Source organism: Dipodomys spectabilis, unplaced genomic scaffold (assembly GCF_019054845.1).
Source record: "Dipodomys spectabilis isolate Male_0828 unplaced genomic scaffold, ASM1905484v1 ptg000125l, whole genome shotgun sequence".
In the NCBI taxonomy this organism is placed as follows: Eukaryota; Metazoa; Chordata; class Mammalia; order Rodentia; family Heteromyidae; genus Dipodomys; species Dipodomys spectabilis.
In genome coordinates this window covers 22,210,470-22,234,367 of record NW_024870802.1, presented here as the reverse complement: position 1 = coordinate 22,234,367, position 23,898 = coordinate 22,210,470, and the positions used below count along the sequence as shown (strand labels likewise).

General features: G+C 34.7%; 1 protein-coding gene across 3 annotated transcripts in view; it reads right to left on the bottom strand.

The window, feature by feature from the left end:
* Positions 1–23,898, bottom strand: part of Rnls (renalase, FAD dependent amine oxidase) — a 226,301-nt gene that overhangs the window by 165,396 nt on the left and 37,007 nt on the right. Inside the window, exon 5 of one of the 3 annotated variants that reach the window (XM_042689342.1) lies at positions 649–658. The exons of the other annotated variants lie outside the window; for them this stretch is intronic. Coding sequence (XP_042545276.1) covers positions 649–658 — 10 coding nt within the window. The remainder of the gene's footprint in view (positions 1–648; positions 659–23,898) is intronic. 3 annotated transcript variants of the gene reach the window in all.

Genomic DNA, 23,898 nt, shown 5'->3' with positions numbered 1-23,898 from the left:
AAGGGAAAGGAGGAAAACATTTTTAACTTGTCTGTTTGCCTTCCATATGGGTTGCAGAAGGCAAAGGGACAGACGGAAGAGGGGAAAGAACATTTAGGCAGTTTCTGGAAGAGGGAGAAGTGCCACAGAAGGACAATTTTAAGGGAAAAACCACTCAGAACTATCTGTCTACATAAGGACGAGAGTGACTGCTCAGTAGATGGGATGACTTAGGGAAGAGTATCTGAATCCAAGTCAGTCACCCGCAAATGGAGAAGTTGTTAAAATTATAAAATGGGGTTCCTTTGGAGGATCATATAACGAGGAAAGAATCCAGAACTTCCAAGAGAACATTATTAATGTGGGAAGGTCTAAACCAGATGTTTACTTTAGGAATGGCAGAGCAGAAGGAAGATTCCACAGTCTTCAGACTTTGAAATGCATTAAGCAGTCTGGGTAGCTTTTATACTGGGAAACATGAACTGAAACAAGGATACAATGAAAAAGAGACATAATGCTTGGGAAATGACTCTCTCTTCAACGGAATATACAAACATGTGATTTCAAAGACTTTGTAGCTGCGTGTGGTCATGTACCACTCATCTCTTTCTATACCTGGCTATATGGGAGGAAAGAGTTAAAGTTGGTACAATCAAATCCATACTAAACAGTTCAAAAAGTCGTAGATACCTTTTTCATGTAAATATATCCCTGTGATATGCAGCCAGGGAAGGTTGCTTGAGAAGTACAAGGCATCTAGCATTTCCTCTGTGGAAGTTCGTGGGAATACAGACACAGTAAAGGAAGAAGTCCAGGGAAAGCATCTAAGAGGGAAAAAAGAAGAGGTACACTTAAGTTCGAGAAGCTCTCAGTGTACTGTTACCTTGGGAACTGTATGAAATGAAAATCAGAGAAGAGAGTAAAGTGAATGGGCTACGTAATGGCATCAGTAAGAGGGAATCTGACTGTTGGCAGCAACTACTTATGGGGAAGGATATGGAATCAGGTAATGGAATCTGAGAAAATGAGTTCAAAGTTGTTTTGGAAGATAATCTGAGGTTATTAAAATATTAGACAAACAGAGAAATATGGTTTAAAGCAAAATCAATAACACAGATAATGGCCACAAATCATTTTCCTTGAAGCACAGGGTCTAAGGAACCATACAGAATCAACTTATTAGTTTTAATGTTTAATAAATGATCATTGGGAAGCAGGATTCAAATGATAGTTGTCTATACTAAGTGATTTTTAAAGGCTTAATGTCAGTGATTCCCATAAACTAAAATGGGAAACAGCAAAAGAACACAATAAAGAAGATGGCAACTTGGAGCATAAAAGCCATGTCTCTAAGAGAATAGCAACAAGAAGAACCTGGCACAGTGGTACATGTCTGTACTGCCAGCTATTCATGAAGCTGAACTTCAAACTCCTAGAAGGCAGTATGATGAACATAGTAGGTCCCTGTCTCTCAAAAGATAATTTAAAATAAAATAAAACAACAAGATGCAGGGCATCAGTGAATACAGTGAAAACAGGGGTTATACCATGGGGGAAGAACATACAAAAGAAACAAAAAATCACCTAGTACATTATAAATACATTGAAAACAACAGCATGAAATATAAAACCTCTTGTGTCCCTACCTTGGAGTTCATTTTGCTTAGCATCATCTTATATTGGGAAGGGGAAAGGAAATAACAAAATGCTGAAAGAAGGATACGGGTTGACCCATTGTAACAACATAATGTACAAGACACTATGTTGAAAATGAACTTTTACAACTTTGGGGGCGGGGAGGAGTTTGGGAGGTGGGGAGGGAAGAGATGGTAGGGGAAAAACAAAAGAGGAGGTAACAGTGCTTGATAGGAAATGCATTCATTACCTTGCTTATATAACTGTAACTCCTCTGTACAGTATCTTTACAATTAAAATATGCTAAAAATGAAATAAAACAACAAAACTGAGACTCTTTTACAAAAATATCAAAAGCCTAAATTTAAGAAATAATGGGTATGTCTGAGGATGTAAACATATATATACATGAAATGTATATATATATATATATATATATATACATACACATACACATATATATACATAGACAGAGAGAGAGAGAGAGAGAGAGAGAGAGAGAGAGAGGAGAGAATGAGAAGTTAAAATCTGAAACAGGCAGAGAAAAAACTAGGACAAGCAGAAATGTCATGCAAAATACCTTACATAACAATCTGATGGGTTAAGCCAATAGAAGTTCTAGGAGAAAAGAAGCACCTGCCCAAAGGAAAGGTGTGAGGAGGAGGAGACACAACAACACCTGGCCTTGGAATATATCATAGAAGATAGTTTTTTTTTTTTGAGTGAACTAACGGAAAGTTTGGAAGCAAGACTGAGTAGAGATATAAAATAGAGCTTGTGAAGTTATTTAGGAGAAAAAAAGAAGTCAGAAAGTCATGGTAAAGAGCCCAACTTTAACTGAATATGATTGGGGCAAGAAACACCAATGAATGCTGAAAGTAGGAGGTAAAAGTTTGATGACAGACAGGATGTTCAAAGTATCTTCCACAAATCATTTATTAAGAAACCAAGGGGCTAATAGTAGCTTATCGGTGCAGCAGTGGCAGCCAGGCATGTCCTTCCTCTATGTACAGTATTTAGTTTCTTAACTAGTCATGGTGTTTTGCGCACGCTTTTGTCTCAGTCCCTCAGGGTACCAAACCTCTCATTTGTTTCATACTGTTGGAAGGGTTTGAAAGTAGAACCTTTTAGTTCCAATAAGTACCAAAATTACTGAAAATGACTTTCTTAAGATGTTTTATACTTATTTTTTTTCTTTAAAGTCATCATAGGCTTGCATTTCTTAATTGCTAATATGTCATATACCCTAACAAAAGTGTGTGTAATTGTGACTGCTTTGACAGGTTTGAGGGGTTTCCTTGTTGGTTTTGGGGGAGTGGGGCTAAAGCACAGGATGCCTGGTCTTCTTGTCTCACTAGAACTGTTCTCAGCTGCTCTGTAGATCTCTTCATACAACCCCCACAGTACACCAGATAGACATGAATGCCAGAAGTGGACACAGACTGAGTTATTTTTCAAGTGGCTTTTCAGCTCTTTTCACCTCCTTCCCATCTCAGCAATCAATTTCTTTTAGCCCTGACCCAGCACATCTGTCTTCACATGCTGTGTCCCAAAAGTGGGCCCTGCTTATCATCCTGCTGCGATACCAAAAGAAGTTCACCTAAGAAATAAGCAGACAAGTGAAGAAGAATACACTGCGGTCTAAAGACAAATGTTAACCAGGAAAGAGGCTAAGAAATATTTTTTGTAAACTATGTAGCTTTTAAGAAATTTTCCTATTGGCAGGTGTGTAATACAGAAAGAACTGCAAACATGTGCAATTATAAAATGTCCTTTACAATAAACCTGTAAAGATTTAATGACAGAACAGCTCTGCTTATAGTCAGAACACAATTGTAATAGTGTTTTCTAAATAGTCATTTCTGTTGATTTACTAAACGAAGTTTTTTTTTATTAATGGGACAACATTTGAGGGCTTATTCCCAAATAATTTAGCTCCTGATTACTCTGAACAGGCCATGGATTCATTATGTCATGAGATTGTTTTCCACATTAATTCCACTGATGGAAAAAGAAGGGCCACAAGCCTCATTTAAAACATCAAGAGTAAGACCAAATATATCACTTGCTCTGACTAAGTTAATTCATCTGCATATTCTGCCTAAAGCAGAATGCTTTAGGACATGATGCTAGAACATTTCCAGAATTCCTTCTAGACCATTAGAAACACACAACCAGTTGTTAATCTCTGGTTAGTTGGGTTGTTTAAATAGCATTTCAACTATTTCTTAAATACCATTCAAGACAAAGAAGTTCTTCAAAATTTATTACAAACCAAGGCAAGAGAATATATGTACTAAACACTATACTTAATTCATAACAGGTGCTCATTAAAATTTAGCCATTATATTGTTGTTGCCAAACAAGGAGTAGTTTTTCTTATTTACCATTGGAAAAGCTTAGTATCACCAATATTAATTTAATTTTTTGGTATGGGACTGGGACTTGAACTCAAGACTTCTTACTCTTACTTCATTTTTTCACTCAAGGTTAATCAATATTAAATTTATTCCATACCAAAAAGCAACTCATTTAATTTCTAAGGACACATTGTACATGACCAACAGTAATTAACTAGCTATAAAAGTCATTGTCTTTAAATGTATGTTGTCATTAAAATGAAGGATAATGCTTATCCTCGTTTGTTTGGGGAGACAAATGAAGATTTCACAGCAAACATTTGATTAAATGCTAGTTTTCTCCGTAAACACCATACCTTCCCTAGAAATGTAGAGTGGAGCATAGTCTTATCCACAAAATAGGTTTTAATTGATGAACGAGACAGACACATGGTAACAGCTGGGTACTCAAGAGTCTAGGTTCTGAACAGTCTGTCAATATTCCTGAACAGATGCCAAGAATTAAAATGATGACTTTGCCCACTGCATTCCTGAGCTCCCTTAAGGCCTACCATGACATTCAAGTGAGTTCATTAAACTGCAATGTGTTAGTTCTTTTGCCACTTTCACATTGTGTATTCAAAGTGATCAGGTTGAAACTTATGATTCTTCAGAAAACCAAATCAAATGACAATATATTTCTCTGCATTTTCAAGGCTCTCTCAAATTCTGTTCATGCACACAAAGAATTTGTTCCCATATGATCATCACTCCCTGCTGAGAGCTGTTAGGATAATATACTCAGCCCAGTTTAGTTTACTGCTATTGTAACACATACTGCAAGTCTGTCACTTACACTAATTTACAAGTCTCAGAAGAAACATTATGTTCATCTTTGTTTCTATCATACTGCCTTACTTGTAACTGCAAGTGTCTTAATGTAAATCCATAGGATAATATATGTTGAACTGGCCTCTACTTATCATTACATTCAGAAACATCAAAGATGTTTGTTTAAAATGTAGATTTTTAAATTCCATCAAGACTTTCTAAGTAATTATCAGTAACACTACTTCTATTATTACTACTACTTCTATTGGTGGTAGTAATAACTTTTGTAAACTTAGGGCCACATACAAGTCAGGCAAATAATCCACTAATGAGCTAAATTCCCATGCCTGCCCACAAAACTAGTGATATTTCATGAGCTCTATTGATTTTTTTTTAGTTTTTCTTATTAGTGTTTATTAATTGTACAGTATGAAGTGTTTTCATTGTAATGTTTTCACACACACACAAACAGAATGTATTCACACTGCTATCATTGAAGATGTTCAAGAAAATGAGATAGCTATCAGAAAAATACCAGAATTTTTTTTTTGTCAATTCTGAGGCTTGAACTCAGGTCCTGAGTGCTATTCCCAAACTTTTGTTCTCAAGACTAGTGCAATATTACATAAGCCACAGTTCTACTTCTAGCTTTTATTTATTTGTTTTTGGTTATGAATTAGAGAACAGAGTCTCATGGACTTTCCTTCCCTGGCTGGCTTTGAACCATGATCCTCATATCTCAGCTTCCTGAGTAGCTAGGTTTACAGGCATGAGCCACTGGAACCCCTTACCATAAAAAAAAAATCTTTAAAGACAGAAAATTGAAATAGAGCTTTTTTTAATTCCCCTTTTCATTGAAAAAAAATTGAAGTAAAAAGAGGTTTTTTTAAAAAAAAATTTCCCTTTTCAACAAAAAATTTAAAAATGATATAAAAAAATGTTGAGTAATACAGTATGTCTTCAAGTACCTGCCCATTACCCAGATTTAATAATTATCAACTATAACCAATCTTTTTAAATAACTCTATCCATATTCCTCCTCTAAACAGAGTTTATGTTTTCTTATCTTTATGTCTTTTCTCTATTTCTTGCAGAGTTGTATAAAATGATCGACTAAAATATATTCTAATATTGGTTACAGTAATATTGGAGAACCTAGAACCATGAAAACTATGTAATTGTAATTTGATATACATGTTATTCTATTCCTGTGCAAGCACAGGATAATTGTTATGACTCAATGAGATAATCTGAGCAACTGCATCCAGTATGAGTGCTATGGAATATAAAATAAGGGTTAATGGGTCTCCAATTAGAGAATGTGGTCATCTTTGAGACTTGTTCATGCATTGTTTAATACTTCTCTATGCAAGAGGGGGAGTTTGTTCCCTTGCATTCCCTTTAATTTGTGTTGGAAGTAGTAAGTCACTGCTTCTTTAATTAAATACAACAAAATGATTGGATGTCAATTCTAGTTCTGTGGTTTCTTCCCATTTCTACTGATTTCTTCCTAGTATTGTGGTTTCTTCCTCTGCATGCAGAGGTGGAGGCATATTTTTTTCTTTCTTATCACTCATTCTGGAGAAAGACAGCTAACCTCACAGAAAGTGGTGGCTTCAAGAAGGAGAGAGCCAAAGGCAAAGGAATACCAAAAATATGCAACATGTAAGCTAGAAAGCACATTCTTCCCCCAAATAAGCCTTGTGATAGTTTCATTTGAACTATTCATGAGAGACACTGAAAAAAGTTGAGTGAGTTGTTTACATATCTGACAATAATAAAACTTCGGGAACAACTCAAGTGCTCACCCAAAAGAGTCTGGTTGAATTGCCTACAGTGTGAATGTACAATGGGCTATAGGTCCTCATGAGAAAGACTAACATCTAATATAATAATAAATGGATACTAGGGAGATCTCTAGGATATATTTGTAAGCAGGCTAACAATCAAACAAAAAAGGTGCCAAAGGATAACTATAATATGCTCCTTTCATGTAAGGAAGAAGAGTAGGATTAGTAGCATGGTTCAAGTGGTAGCGCATTTGGTGAATAAGCAAAAGCACTCAGTTCAAATCTTAGACTCATCAAAAACAAATAAAAGGGCCAAATGTAAATGCAACTATTTTTATCAAAAGAAACACAACACAGAAGACAACTAATAACTAGAAATGGATATAATTTTGACTTTGGTCATATAAACATTTTATATATTCAAAACAAAATTAAATTAAGTTAAAACTAAGATATTTGAAAATGCAAACTCTAAAGTGGAATAAAAACAGAAATAATGACAACAAACTTTATTAAATTGATAATACAAACAAAAAATAATTGGAGAAATCTTTGAATATAGCACTTGAATAATATGAAATCTACTCATTTTTCAGGACAAAAAATTGGGACACAAATCCACCTTTCTTAGGACTTTCCTTATTGCTGATTGAAGCACTACGGCTATGATTCTGAGTTTATTTCTAATGAATTGGAACAAATGAATATGTCTTGTCTATTGACATATTTATTTGAGAATCAGGGTTTTCTTTAGGAATGAGTATGGATAGCAGTGGGGACTGTAGAAAGATAAGGAAGAATTGTGTTGAATTAGAGATATTAAAAACTAAAGGTTTCCTTACTTTCTTAGTTATTATGTCTTACCTTTAAGTTAGAAGTCATCATTGTAACCATATGATCAAACTTGTCATCAGTTGTACAAGTTGCTACCATATACTTCCTGATGTGATGTAATGGGAGGTACACTATAAAGCAAACTATCTATCTATCTATCTATCTATCTATCTATCTATCTATCTATCTATCTATCTATCTATCTATCATCTATCTCTGGTTTAACCCAAAAGTTCTGTGTGTGGTCTCTGAATTGCATCAGTAGCCTTAGTTGTGAACTGGCTAAAAATAAAAGACTGAGCTCCAGCATAGACCTATTTATCAGAAAGGCTCAGGGTTGGGCCCAGTAATCTGTTTAACAAGCCTACTACACAGTTTTGAAGTATGTAAAGTTTGAGAACCACTGGTTTAATCTGAGTCAAATGAGGAAACAAGACAACTCAAGATCAGCAGAGATCCTACTAGCTTAAACTCTTCAAAAAAAGTCAAGTTCACAAAAAAAAAAGGAAAATATAGCTAAAGGAAATTATGGGAGGAAACAATGCATAAGTTAAAGCTCAAGATACACAAGAATAGAAGTAATATATTAACAATGAATGAATTTTAAACAAAAGGATAGAAGTAATATATTACAATGAATGAATTTTAATTGAATCCTAAAGTTAAAAAAATTATAATTTTTTTTTGGGGGGGGTCCAGTCATGGGGCCTGAACTCTGGGCCTGGGCACTGTCCCTCAGCTCTTCAGCTCAAGGCTAGCACTCTTCCACTTGAGCGACAGCGCATTCCGGCTTTTTTCTTTCTGCTTATGTGGTGCTCAGGAATCGAACCCAGGGCCTCAGGCATGCAAGGCAAGCACTCTTCCACTGAGCCACCTTCCCAGCCCATAAAAAATTATAGTTATTTTTTGAAACAACTGAGAAAATTTCAATAGAGTTGTACATTAGATGATAGTATTTATTACTACCGACCATGTATAAAATCAGGTATTTGGATTATAAAAAAGAAAACCCTTATTTTCAGGGTACTATGGTAAAGTAATTAGAAATAAAATGTCATGATGCCTGTAGAATAGCAATTCACTTTCAGATGATTCAGAAAATTCATCAAAAACAAGCAACAAAAGGCCAGGGGATATAGCTCCATTCTAGAGTACTAACATGTGTAAGACTCTAAATTCTATCCCTTATAAACTTCCATCTCTTTATTCTAAAAAGCAAAACACAAAGAATTCAAATAAACAATTTCTTCAATTCATTTTGGCAATGTAAAAGACTTTACATTCTGAAGCAACCAAAAATCTTGATGAATGAAGAGAAAGAGTTGAGATACCTGGGATAGTCACTTTCTGAGCTCTGACAGAATTTTCATCCCTGTATTTTATAGCCACCCACACATGGGCTATATTAAAAAAAGTGCTGCCTTTCTACTTTTTCCTTGACTACAGAGAAATGCAGACAGAGAGTTAATAACATCATCAACCATAAGCTTTTAAGGTTCAGCATCCTAATAAAACTGATGAATCTTGACTTGCAGCCTCAGCAGTTAAATTACTGCTATGAAAATCACTGCCAATGGCCAAGTTGCATGAAAGAATAATTATACGTGTTTACTGTTAACCATCAGTCAAGTCCAAGAGCTCTGAGCTGAAATATGAAATGTAATTAAACGTGAATGCATAATCCTAGTGTCTACTTGCCCCAAACACACACACACACACACACACACACACACAAATGTTCGTCTCTGAATATTTTCCTGGTAATTAAAAAAAATCAATTGAAAAAAATACAAAACATCAAGCCCTAAATGATATCTCTAAAAGAGGTAGTCTGATCAACTTCAAACAAATCAATAAAGAAGTGCTATGATAGGTGAATGTTAATGGAAGTACTAAACCTTTCCTTTCACATTTATTTGTTCTTTAGCAACTGTACTATGGCCCCAGAAGACATTCTCCCCATATTTAAAGTTCAAGATTTATGGCTGACTTTCTTGCACAGCTTTTATGAGTAGGAATTTTTTTAGCAGCCCCTTGTGAGTTGCTAACATCTGCACTGATGAAAGAATTGTAAAGAGGCAAAATGCACAAAGGATCACCATTATCAGATTTCTTAAAAGAGAAGCAATACATTATAATTTGATGTACTGATAGTTTTTTGAAGTACTTTCCAATGTAAACTTCAAAAGATCATAATGAATATTTAATTTCAATGCAGCACACATTGAGAGTTCAAAATTATTGGCCCTTAGGAAACTAAATCCACTGATAAAAGAATGTAACCACTTATTATATCCACAAGCATGATTTTGAGCTATGATTATATGTAAATCTAATGTCACTACAATTGATAACTGTGGGATTAACTGAATATTTCTGTGACTTTAAAATAGGGTAAATAGTCAATAGAGGGGTGAATCAGTTAATGGTTAGCAGTTGCAGCTTCAAAGTGAATCATCATTCTTTGAATATCTTAATTTTAATCTCGAATGGTCTCTATACGATAAGTAAGCACTATTTTGAAAGCTTTTATTATTAAGTCTCATCCTGTCTTCAGTTGCCAGCTGTGTATGTATTAGACTTGAGGAAAATAACAAACTCCAACTGATGAACAGCTTGAAATTGAGGGTTCTTGCGTAAGGCAAAAGGTCAGGGCCTCTAGAAAGGAATCATAGCTGTGATTACGATTTTGTTCTATTCACACAAACAGACCTGTGTTTAACTCTATCTACACATAACTCTATGCATCCTAATAAATACGGTGTAAACTGTATTAATGAAAACTGAATAACCTTTATTTCCCCTTCTGTAAGATGAAAATGCTGTGTGGATTCTCTAAGGCAGCGTATATTATCTCGCTGCCACAGTGACTGATACGTTTAAGTATTTGGTAGGTGTGGCAAGGATTACTGCTTCTGTTGTTATTTAGCAGTGTTTGATACAACCCCACAGGTCTCTATGTCTTCTTGATCATGTGTGACTGTTATTGGTAATGGTGGAATCTGTTCTTAATGGCTGCAACTAGTGACAATGAGAATAACTGACATCACTGAAACGGTATTTATCAAACATTGATGCAATGTTTGATGTAGAGTAAAATAGCAAAATCCTATTTTCCATAATTTCCTTCCTGTGCTTGCTTAGTATTCTACCTTATCCAGAAATATATATTTGAGCCATTGTTTTTACAGGAAAAAAACAAACAAACAAATGAAATGTAAGGAAACAATGGTACTGAAAATGTCAACCTCTTCCACTGTTTGCTTAATCTTCTAGTATTCTTATGATGTACTACCATTTTCACCCATTCCCAAAAGTACTGCACATGTCTCCAAAGGTCTCTGAACGCAAGCAATAGATTCAGAATAACCAAAGTCCTTGTAGAAAAACACTCACATTCATTTATTCAGTCACTCACTTATTCATTCAGAAAACCTTCTTTCAAGATCACTCATAGTGTTTCCTTCATGCATCCCTAAACTGATTTGCTCAGTTGCTCTGATTTAGCTCTTTTCTTAGCACAGTGACACTGAGGAAAATTCAGAATTATGAAGCTCAGTGCTATGACACTAATAAATGTCTAGCTAATAATGTCTTGCTTAATTTTTTTTTCTGTTCACACAATCATGATTTTGTGACAGTCTAGACATTATAGTGGCAAAGGCAAGCAATTATCTCCCATTATCCTAAAGTAATGACAGAAGTAGATTTGTCTGTACCTCTATAAGTAAATGGACCACGTGTGTCTTGCTTACCACTGCTTTCCTAACACTTTTCACAGTGGCCTTAGTTGGTTGGTATGTTTGGGGAAAGCATTTAAAAGATGAATGGCAGAGGGAGGGAGAAAGAAGGCAAGGCAAGGAAGGAACTGAAGAGGAAAAGCAGAAGAGACAGGGAAGAAAGAACAAAGGAAAAAGATACTTCCAATTTCAGTTCTGAACACAGAATAAATTAAGACATATGATGGCCTTTCTTTAGAGCCATAAAATGGTAATAATAGGTCTTTAAGAAACATTTATCAACAATTGGAGAGTTAGATAAGTAATCTGTTTTCTACCAAGGACACAGAAAAACTGGGTGTAGGGTTATATGGTAACATCTATGATAAAATGATTTCCTCACAGGATTATTACACAGTAAAATTAGGTATCAATTGGGCATATAATCTTTCTTTTTCACATATACTCAAAAGGAATAAGAATGATACCCAGTTGCTGATTTATTTCTGCCAAAATGACTTATCAAGCCTGATTCTAATTCTGATGAATTTTTCATAGTCTCTTTTCTCATGATGTCCAAATGACCGCTGCAAGTAATCCCTGAGGATATTAACGTTTGGAGTACATGTGCCTACTGAGGCTTTTAATATAAATGAATATTTAGAAAATCATTTAGTATTGCAAGTTGACCATTTCATATTTCATGAAGGTATATCAAGTTTACATTACACTTTTAGATAGATATTCTACCCAGTAGAATACCATTGTGTGCACATAAACTGAATGCACACAGGGGATAGTATTCAACTGTATGATACGACAGAAGGGAGAATTCTTCATTGATTTTTTTTTTTTAATTTGAGGAGATAACTCTTACCACCTATGTAAACTTGAAAGAAAATAGCACAGAAAAAGAATAAAAAGTCTTTCAAATATTTCCATTACTCAGATGACTGAGAAAATATTTAAGCATATTGGCCAAAATAAAAATTCCACCAGCTCTGGGGCTGGGAAGGTGGCTCAGTGGTAGAGCGCTTGCCTTGCATGCATGAGGCCCTGGGTTTGATTCCTCCGCACCACATAAGCAAAAAGAAAAAAGCCGGAAGTGGTGATGTGGCTCAAGTGGTAGAGTGCTAGCCCTGAGCTGAAGAGCTGAGGGACAGTGCCCAGGCCCAGAGTTCAAGCCCCACGACCGGACCCCACAAAAAAAAAAAAAAATTGCACCAGCTCACATTACAAGTATCTTTTGAATAAAACTTTTGCCAGTTTGGCTAAAGTGCCTTATTTGGTAGGTATCAATGAATAGCAATATTTCTGTTATAAAGAAAATATATTTGTCTTACCAGAAGTCAAAATAAATGACACATAAGCAATAATCAATATGTATTAAAGGCTTATCATATGCAAAGAAATATATCAATTAGCTCTTTCGGTATATTTTCAAATTTAATCTACATAAATCTATATGAGATATATTAAATTATTATGCCCCACTTACAAAGAAAAGCAGATTGTAAATGGAAACAATGTGACACATAAGAATATGGATTAGGATGAGGGTAAAATCTACCTAGTCTGAAACGCACCAGTCACCGGTGGCTTTCTGGCTTTCTGCACCTCTCTGAGATGCTCAGATTACTGATTTTCAGGAGAATCACCTCTTAATAAGAACAGACCAGTAGTGATTGCAGCTGCTTCCCCACTTCTGCCTAATCAAGATGCAGAGTACAAGAGAAGAAGCCATTATAATGGCATAGTTTGGAGTTTGGGTGAATTGAGCCAGACTTCACATTCTTTGACATGGGGAAAGTGTGGTATGAACTATTTGTGAAAGGGGAAATCAGTAGTTTTTCTCAGATAAATAAGTTCAGTCTGAAGTGATTATTAGTCAAGCAGGAGGTGCTCATAAGCAGATTGGAGGGGAGAGACTCAAACTGAATGTGAAAACAAAGAAGTCCTCAAACCTCCAAGGAGGAGACAGGTGGAGAAAGAGCATTAGATTGAGTGCGGAGACTTCCAACTTTTAGAAGTCTAGAGGTATGAAGAGCCTGAGCAAGATAAGAAGGACAAAAGAGAAAGGGGTATCCTGGAAGACAAGACAAAAATTCCTACAAGGAAAAATCATGATCTACATTCTGTATTGCAGATAGGTCAAGTTATGGTGGTGGTTGAGGATAGACAGGATTTAGCAATACCCTGACCAAGGTGTAGGTATAATTTTGTCTCTGGTTTCGTCATAAAAATTTCTTCAAAATATTATTTTACTGTATAATATCCCATAATATCATAATATAAATGTACAATGACTTATGTAACCAAATTAAAATTGTGTATATTTCTATGGATTCCAGTTTTTTTACTTTTATAAATAACAAGGTAAAAAGCATCCTTGAATGTAATTCAGTAATAATATAAACTAAATGATGTAGCATACCCTAAAATTCAAGGGACGCTGCATAAATATGCACAGTTTTTATGTGTCAATTAAAATAAGGGGTTTAAGTCTCAAAGAATAAATAACATGCACAGGGAATTTTGCTGCTAAATAGTATGCATGCACAGTTTGCAAAAATTACAATTAATAAACTGGGGTATTTCCAGTACATAGTAATTTCATATTAGTGCCAATCACTTTATTAGTTATGATTACTTTCTTTTAAAAGGCAGGATGAGAGTTAGAGAAAAATGTTGGAAGCAGTTTGTTTACACACTTCTATGGCAGGAATACGTCCCCTATGGGTATAATTTTTTTGTAGTGTATTATTTGTGGATATTTCATGGGATGCTTTTATTACATATAAGTAGAATCTGCTTCATAGGTAGAATCTTCTACTTCATAAAAAGTAAATGTGACAATTTATATAAATGTGCTTCCCAGTTTCATTTATTACTTTACTGATCTAAGAAAGCAACATGGGTATCAAAGCCCCCCCTCTGTTAAGCCAGTTACCAATCTCACCATTTGTAATCCTTTTCTATCCACCATATATAATCCAACATAATTTGAAAATATTTATTAATAATGGCTCCTAGGTGTCCATAAGATAGAGTACACATTTCTTAATGTGGCATTTAAGTTTCATTTACAATCTGGCCTGCAGTTTCCATCTTTAATCGCTCTCACAGATTTTCACAAAGCATTTAACACTCCTACTTTTACTGCTCATGGTTGCCAGTCTCCCATCTCTGTGCCCTGTTCTCAGGCTCTTTTCTTTGTCTGCAACACATTGTTTCTATTGTTACTGCCAATGCCAGAGTTTTAGAATTCAAGATACACATGTCTCAACCATGCCTTATTTCTTTACTAGTTACATGATCTTGGCAACTACTGAGATTCTCAGAACCTCTTTTATTCATCTGCAATTAGTAATAGTAATAGAAGTAGGCAGTGATAATTACAGAAAATAAAACATCAAATATATCTACTCAGTAAATAGCTATTATGTTTTTAACTGTACTTTTGTGTAGCTAATAAATACATTTGATTCAATTTTTTTTACATGTACAAAAGAATGGATCTCCATTCACCCTCGAAATGAAGTTCTCCCAGCAGAGTCTATAATTTTTGCCATGTACTTTTGAAGGTATTTTATAAAAATGGTAATGTACATACAGTCATGACAGTTTTCTTATTTTACTTTGCAAAATAATGCAGAACCTTTCCTACCTACATAAAAACATCTGTCTCATTCTTTTATTGTAAACAGCTATAGTGTTCCATGACACGGACCCACCATTGTTAAGCCATTTTCTTAGAGTTACAGCACAATTATTAGCCATCTTTTCCCCTACTTTACTATAAAAGTTTTCAAATGTATACAAGTTAAGGTATATTCAACACTCACATTTTAACTAGTTTGTATAAACATTTCATTATATACACGCATTTTCTATCCACTTTTTCATATCTCTATCAATCCATCATCCATCACTTCAGAATAAATTTCAGAAATCACAATACTACCTTTGAAACACTGAATATCTACCATTTATTATTAGACATTAAGTTTTTACTGTTAAAATGGGTTCTGTAATAAAAACGTGTACAAAAAACATTCCATATACGTGGATGTTGCCTAGAGAATGAATTGCTAGGAATGTACACTTATAATTTTGAAAAATGTTACCAAATTTCCCTCTGTTGGTATTTTTAGTAATTAACATCCCCACCAGCATGTATGTGAAGTCCTGTATCTCTTTACCTTTATGATTATTGTTTGCAAATATTTAAGCTTGCTGCTACCAGAGATAGAGGTTAGGGCTTTACATTTGTTTTATTTAAGTAAAGTTCAATACTTTTTTAATGCTGAAGAAATACTTATCTGTACTGATATATTTTTCATACTAAATAGTTCTCATTACTTTTAAGTAAGTTTTGTTGCATATATTTGTTGTTTATAACATGTTAATAAAATAAAATTAGCACATCTATCTCTCACATAGTTGCATTTTCTGGGTTTTTTGTTTTTGGTCACGGGGCTTGAACTCTGGGCCTGAGCACTGTCTTTCAGCTCTTCAGCTCAAGGTTAGCACTCTACCTCTTAAACCACAGCATCACTTCCAGTTTTCTGGTGGTTTCGTGGAGATAAGAGTCTCATGCACTTTCTGCCCAGGCTGGCTTTAAACCATGATCCTCAGATCTCAGCCTGAGTAGCTAGGATTACAGGCACGAGCCACCGACACCCAGCTGTATTTTCTGTTTGTGACAAGATTATATCAACTTACCTAACAAAAATTTCAAATATAATTTTCTTAACTTCAGTCTTCATGTATACCTTAGGTTTATAAAGTTGTTTACCCTACAAATTTGCTATTCTGCATCCTTTAAATTACATCTCCCCATCAGTGGTAATCAGTATTTCATTCTCTATTTCCATGTATTCAAATCCTTAATATATATGCATATATATGTGTGTGTATATCCACACACATGTGTGGATATACACACACATATATATACGTGTACATATATATGCATACATGCATATTCCTCACACAACTGAATCATGTAATATTTTTCTGTATGCATATAGGATCATGTTCTCCAAGTCCATCTACAAGGTGACAAACAAAATCTTCAAAGCTAAATACTAATCCATTGTGTATAATATAACCACATGTTCTTTACATTTCCATATCTTGGCTATGGCAATTAATATTCCAATGAAAATTGTACACTGGATATCTCTTTTGAAATCCTGACTTAATATTTTGATATCAACACAGAAATATATTATGGGATCTCATTTCATTTTTAATATTTTGAGAACTCACTGTAATTTTTCATGGTGGTCATAATAATATACTTTACATGAATAGTGTACAGGGTACCAGTTTTCCCATATTTTTGCCAGTGTTTGTTATCTTTTTCTTACATAGAATTTATTTTTCTTTCCAGTCTATTCCATTGTTTATTTCTCTATGAGACTATTGGCCTATTGCACTGATTTGTAGGACTCTTTGTCCAGTTAGAAAACTAGCTTTTTCTACTATGAGTAGCTCAAAGACTACTTCTCCAGCCTGGCTGGCTTCAATGGCCTTCCCCTGTTCTTCATATGTGTGTCCTGATTACAACATTATGTTTCTACAATGAAATTGAGTGCTTCATTGTTTTGTTCCTCAGACCCTCATTCATTAATCACTGTTCCTTATCCTCTTGCCCCGTAGTGCCTGGCCAAGCAAATGAATGCTCAATAAATGTTTAGGGAATGGAGGGAAAGAGACATTAAAGTAATACATGAGGGTATTATAGGCTAAATAGAATACCTTTCAAATTTTATATTTTCAAGTCCAAACTCTTTGAAAAAAAAGTCCTTTAAGGAGATAATTGTGATGAAATGAAGTCATTAGGGTGGGCCCTAATCCAATCTGACTGATAATCTTATAAGAGAGGGAAATTTGGACACACAGAGACACAAAAAATACGCATACCAGCAGAAAGGACCACAGTGAGGCTACCAAGGGAAGATGGCCACCTGCAGGCCATGAAGAAAGGCTTCAGGAAAAAATAAATTTTGCCAACACCTTGATCCTGAACATCTAGCTCCAGAAGTGTGAGAAAATAAAATTCTGCTGTTTAAGTCATCAAGCCTACAGTATTTTGTTACAGCAGCCTTAGCAAAGAAAACCAGAGACGTAGAAGATACAGAAGGGAAGATGGCTGTACTGGGATTATCTAAACATGGATCATTAGAAGCATCTGGGAACATTTAGAACATTTATGTGTACTGGCAAGCATGTCACAACTGAGAAAAAAAACCCAAAGAGTCTTCATTTTCCATTCAGGACAAAGAAATGAAACTCACATTAAACCAAAGCTTCTGTTCTCTAGATTATAATGTGAACATATAATTAAATTTGATTTTGATTGGGAAAGGCTCTCTCTGTTATAATTCTCATGGATTTAAGTCATAAAACCATAATGGATTTACATGGTGTGAGAAGTTAGCCTGATTATAATAAGCCTCTTGAGCTTAAGGAGGCATATGCATTCATAGAAATATTTCACCATTAGGACTATTGAGAAATCCCTGTAATTTTTAGTCTGTCTAGAAAGTTGGTGTCTTTGGATTTAGTATTTCCCCTTTCTACTGCATTAGTTTGTTTCAAAGAGATGATCCCCTTAGAAAATGAAATTTGACACAAAACTACACTCAATAGAATTATGAAAAAGAGGAAATTAATCACGGGCCATGAGGTTCTTGAGAATGCTCTTGTGGTCATATTTCATCTCTAATGGAGGCTGTATTTCTGTATTAAAAATATATACCGACTTTGACAAGCAGTTCATTTCCCTTCAGATTTAGGAGAAGTCAATATATCTGTAACACTGCACAAATCATTAGGCAAAATCAAGTAATGTCTAGTTTTCATTTAAAAATATGATTGAAATGTGTAAAATTATATTTTGCGTATTTTATTATAGCTGTTATCTGTCTGGAAGTGACATGGTTAATTTCCCTGACAGACTATAAAATCACCCAGCTACGAATGGTAAAAGCTGTTAATCAGGAAGATAACCTTTAGAACCTTACTCCTTTCATAAATGGTTACTAGTTAAACATGAACATCTGGGAAGCCATTATAAATTCATCGTGTGTAAATCTATTGCCCTACATATAGTATTCTTTTTATTACAGATTTTACATAATAAGGAAAGAATAAATGTATCAACTGTTTGTTTCCACCATGCATTTATTTAATGCATCATTTATTAACAAAATCAACTCTGTCCATGGATGGTCATAACAGTGGCTATAAAATGGGGATAATAATATTTAGTTGAAAATATATCTAAAAGGTTTATGTTTTAGCAATGCTTTCAAAATTTAAATGGTTTGAGTGTGCAGGCTTTTATGATGTTGTCCCAGAGGCTCACTTTGATATTTATTATGTTTTATATAATGTAAACTGAGAGAACTGGTCTTTTGTTTTATACATACAAATACACAGAAAGGTTGACAAATTTTAAAAGTAATTTCCACAAACCATTTTTATTCTTATAATATTTTTTACTGTTATTTAAAAAATACTTCTTCAAGAGATGTTTTTCTATAGTTTTTACAGACACAAACATCCAAATGTTCAAGTTACTTATGAGGGAGTAAAAATAGTAAAAAGATATATTAAAAACTTCTTTGTTCAATTAATTATAATAAAATAAGTGTATGTTTACAATAAAAATAAAAATAAAGTTAAAAGGAAGACAACTTCATACAGTGGGAAAAAGTAAATAGATTCATCTCCAACAGTGTGAAAGCACTATGATTCTTTCATTATGAATCCAGATTTTCTGAAGCATGCAAATGGGACAGGCCTTAGTCCAAATAAAACTTAATTAAAGATAAAGACATGGCAAGAGAAATTTCTCTTTTTAGTATATCCAAATAGAACCAACTATTGATGCCTTTTTTGAACTCACTTCAGCCAAGTTAGACCATAATGAGAGTCAGTAGCTAATCCAATAGTTAAGTAAAATTAAAGATCCAGATTCTTTACTGAAATACTAGAAAAGGGCTTGCAAAAATCTTGGAATTAAGGATACACATATTTATTTGTACCAGTCAGTAACATGCATATGCATAATATAATCACAGGCAAAATATAGTACACATCTGTTCATTTGTACTGAGGGATTTCTATTCCCTACCATAAGCTGTCCTGCATTAACACTGGAGAAAAATTATGAACAAAGACTGTAGCTAAAACAGAAGGCTAAAATACTATTATGTAAATTATGTTTAAAAATCTTGTTAGTGACCTTAATAACACATAATTTACATTTGTGACACAACAAAGCTGTAAATGAGTAATTATTGGTATAATTGGTGTGTTGTTCATCTCCCTTATTAGACTGAACTGCAAGAGATTTATAATGAGTACCCAAAAAAGCAACTGGCCCACAGCAGGTACTCGAATACATGTAGGTGGAAAACTAAAGATCAGTGTTAAACTGGGGTGCTGAAATATTTGTTTTAAAGAATTATTGGTAACTTACAAGGAAAATGGAAGAATAAGAATAACATTTATTATCTGTTTACTACAGGTGAACTCCTATACCACAGGATGCATCATTGAGTTGATTACTTATTACCAGCCCACTATTCTTTCCATTTGACCATGGATGCATCCTCAAGAGGAGAAAATGCAGCCCTTTGGCTTTCATTCTCATAAAGCAGAAAACAGATACTTTCTCCGTTCTTCACACTAGTGATTTTAAAACTTATCAGTTCATCTGAATCACATAACATTCAAAAACTATCTTGTGAGCCAAGAAGGATGCTAAATCCCAGTAATCCTAGTGCTTGGGAGACTAAGGCAGGAAGGTCAAGAGTTCAAATATCAATCTAAGCTACATGGAGAAACCCTGGTACAAAGCAAGAAAGCTACAAAGAAGCAAGAAAAGACAGAGAGTGAGGAGAGCAGAGGGGAAGGGAGGGAAGGAGAGAAGAGGAGAGGAGAGGAGAGGAGAGGAGAGGAGAAGAGGAGAAGAGATTAAAGGAGGGGGAGGAGGGGAGAGGAGAGGAGGAGAGAAGGAGTGGAGAAGAGAGGAGGCGAGAAGAAAAAAAAGTATCTTGGTTATCTTGGTTCTATACCCAGAGATCCTGATTCAGCTAAACTATCCTTCCGCAGGGTTTTCTATATTCAAAACTCTCCAGCCAGGTGTGAAGGCACTTGTAATTCCAGCACTCAGAAGGCCAAGGCTATAAGATTGCAAGCTCCAGGGAAACCTAGACTATACAGCAAGACCTTTTCTCAAAAAAATAAAACATAAAAAACAACCACCCAACAACAACAACAACAACAAAAAGAGCTGGGAAGAGATCTCAGTGGTAGACTGCTTGTCTGACATATGCAAGTCCCAGAGTTCAATCCCCAGCAACACAAACAAACAAACAGTCTTCACAGATAAATACTATATATATTTAGCCTTGACATATTGTTCTTTTCAAAGCCTAGCAAATGTTCCATCCCTGCTTTTTTCCTGATTTATAAATGTCTTTCCAGTTGAGAAAGATCAGAAGTGTTTACATACAAATATTTACTTGCCATTTATTAAACCAGATTTTGCATGATAGGGTTTTGTATATATTACCACTCACATTATGTCACTTAGTACACTGTAGATATTAGATGAATGCTTACCTAGGCCCAGTTACCATTCCTTTATTCTTACAGAAAAACTAAATAATTTATTTCTAAAACATACTTTATATTTCTCTTAAAAACATCAAATATCATCATTGTTTATTTAAGGCTTTTAAAAATAAGCAAATTAGGGGCTGGGAAGGTGGCTCAGTGGAAGAGTGCTTGCCTTGCATGTATGAGGACCTGGGTTTGAGTCCTCAGTACCATATAAGCAGAAAAATCCGGAAGTGGTGCTACGGCTCAAGTGGTAGAGTAAAGAGCTGAGGGACAGTGCTCAGGCCCAGAGTTCAGGCCCCACAACCCTCCCCCCAAAAAAAGCAAATTAAAAAAATTAAATAAACTGGAAACAAACTCTTTCAGTAGAGTGGTAGTAGCTTATGTCTATAATTCTAGCTGCTCAGGAGACTGAGATCTGGAGGATCTAAATCTGAAGCCAGCCCAGACAGAAAAGTTCATGAGAACTCAGTCTCCAAAATAACCAGAAAAAAATAAATTGGTCTGCGGGCATAGCTCAAGAGGTAGGGTGCCAGCCAAGCAAGTGAAAGTGAGGCCCTGATTTCAAATCCCATTATTAAAAAGAAAAAGAGACAATGAATTAAGGAGAAACAAATGAACTTTATCTAAGATGAAAATTTTTTTCTAAAATCTGGATTTTGTTGCTTCCCAATCCTATCTATTAAAATATAATAGCATCATGTTTTTGCAAAGCCTTTGACAAATACTTACGGATCTCTGAGAATTATTTAATGTGTGCTCTGGAACAAGCCATCTCAACTAATACAGATGCCTGACATTTCCTTCTTTTGGTATGGAGGAGCATCTCCCAGCACCACAGTATCTAAAACTCAGCCTATGCGGTCTTCAATGTATCATATTGTGTTTGTTATTTGCCTTGACTGGCACATAGATTTTTATTTATCACTGTAACTTGCTGGATATTCAGCCCTTGGCCAAACATTGTGCTCATATCTTAAGAATGCCACTATCTTCTATTGTTTTCTTAACATTGAACCAGAGTCCTCAACCAGTTCAGTTGCTTTGGGACTTCTGAAATTAAAATATGTTGGATTTACTTTTTGTTGCATGAAACCTGAGTGGCAAGGGGCCCTGGGAATGTCACATATCTGAATTTAGTGTTATTTTTTTCCTTATGAGTAATGAAGTAGTATTACTAGAAAGGCTGCCTGAGCTTTAGAGAGAAATTGTTCATTTTTCTCTATGGTTACCTCCTTCCTATCTCTCTATAGGATTTATGTGTATGTAAGAGAAATAGCTGTTAACAATGAATTAATATTCTCAGAGGTGTCACTTTCAACATTTATTTGTTCATCTTTGTCATATATCATCTTCCCTGTGAAGAAGTTCTCTTCCCAGATATGCCACAGAGTCTGTCCTAGGAATTGTCTTTTAGTAGATCCATTCCACCAGTCTAACATAAGGGCTTAGAACTACATTAATTTTTCACTGATACACCTCATTTTTGTTTAAGCAAATATCTACATAAATGTGTCCTAAGGTATAAGACAAGCAAACAAAGAAATGACTGATGAAGGAAAGGAGCAGATGATCCTCCACCTGACCTTTTATTTATCCATATCTGAGGAAATATTTTATATAATGTATGCAGAAAAGCCATCTTCGGGAGGAAAAGGTCTAAATCCAGAATAGGATCACATCCCCAGAATAATGTGCTATTGAAAAGTTAAAGAAGGAATGAATAATCAGATGGCAAGTTAATATGTAATGATATGTAATTTATAGTAATTTATTAATTTACTAGTAGGATCTGTCCTCCTCTCCTCAACCATCATAGTCTTGTCTAGATTTTTCTGTTCTTCCTCAGGGAGTATCTTAATTCCTGTCCACTATGTTGTCCTCTTCAGGACTTTTTGGAAAATATAAATTTTAATCTCCATTCAGTCATCCATTATTTTTCTCATTCAGATCTTAACCATGAATATCTTATTTATTTGACATAACTTTCAAAGATATTGTCCTTTCCAGATTTTTTCAACATCTCCATGAAACTATATGCTTCCACCAAGTTGAAATGAATTGGTATTTAAGGAGGTTTTGCAATGCCTATGTTTGTGCTGCTGTCATTCTTCTACCCACCATGCCCCAGTGATGTTTGTTTCCCAGGCTATGCTTTAGAAGAACTAACTGTATGATACTGAAAGGTGGGTTGGGACAATAGCAAAAGCAGGACTCCGAATAATTGTATCTAATAGTCTGACCTGTTGTCTGCAGATCTGTATGGTCAGAAATGTTGGGACTTTATCCTGTAGATAGTGGGAAACTATTGGGAGTTTTAGAGTTTAGAGTTTTCATATGTATGATATCATGAATCTAGACTATCCATAATGGGCAATATAAATTAACAAAGGGAGATATTGAGATAGGTGACTTAGGGTACAATAGAAGGAAGGGAAATTTAATTTTAAAAAATGAATGAGGTTCTAGGTGAAGGATGTCAGTTATAGAAACATAGCCATTATAATTGCTACATAATTTGGAAATGAATAAAATGTACATAGTTTGAGATAATACATAAACCATAGTGTTTGAAGAAGCTAAAAATACAGTACTATGGCTTGTGGAAAGAAAGTAGGGTACAAAAAAAAAGAATTAAAATTGTGGCAAAGGATGGTTATCACTAAAGAAAAGAACAGAACACCAAGGACTAAGCCAACACTGGAAACATCCCTGGTTATTAGAATGCAAGAGGGGAAATAAGGTTTGGATTTTAGACAGTACATGAACTTATTTACATCATAAGTCTTGTTAAATGCTATTACTCAAGAAACTAATTCTTGCTTCACTGCCAGCCTGAAGCAAATGTTTTAACAAGCCCTGGCAGGCTCAGCTCACTGGCTGGTACTATCTCAAAACATTGCTCTAATACTGTCTTTGAAGAGTCATTTTCTAATGAGGACTTTTTTTTTTCTTTTTATAGATCATTATTACTTCCCTGAAATGGGGCCAAGTCAGATTTGCTTTGGCCTGAAATAAGGTTGTAATATGACTCTTAAGTATTTATTGATACATTCATAAATTGCATGGCAGTGCCTAAAATATTGAAGAATTAATAAACGGGTGAACATATGTTGAAGGAATAAATGA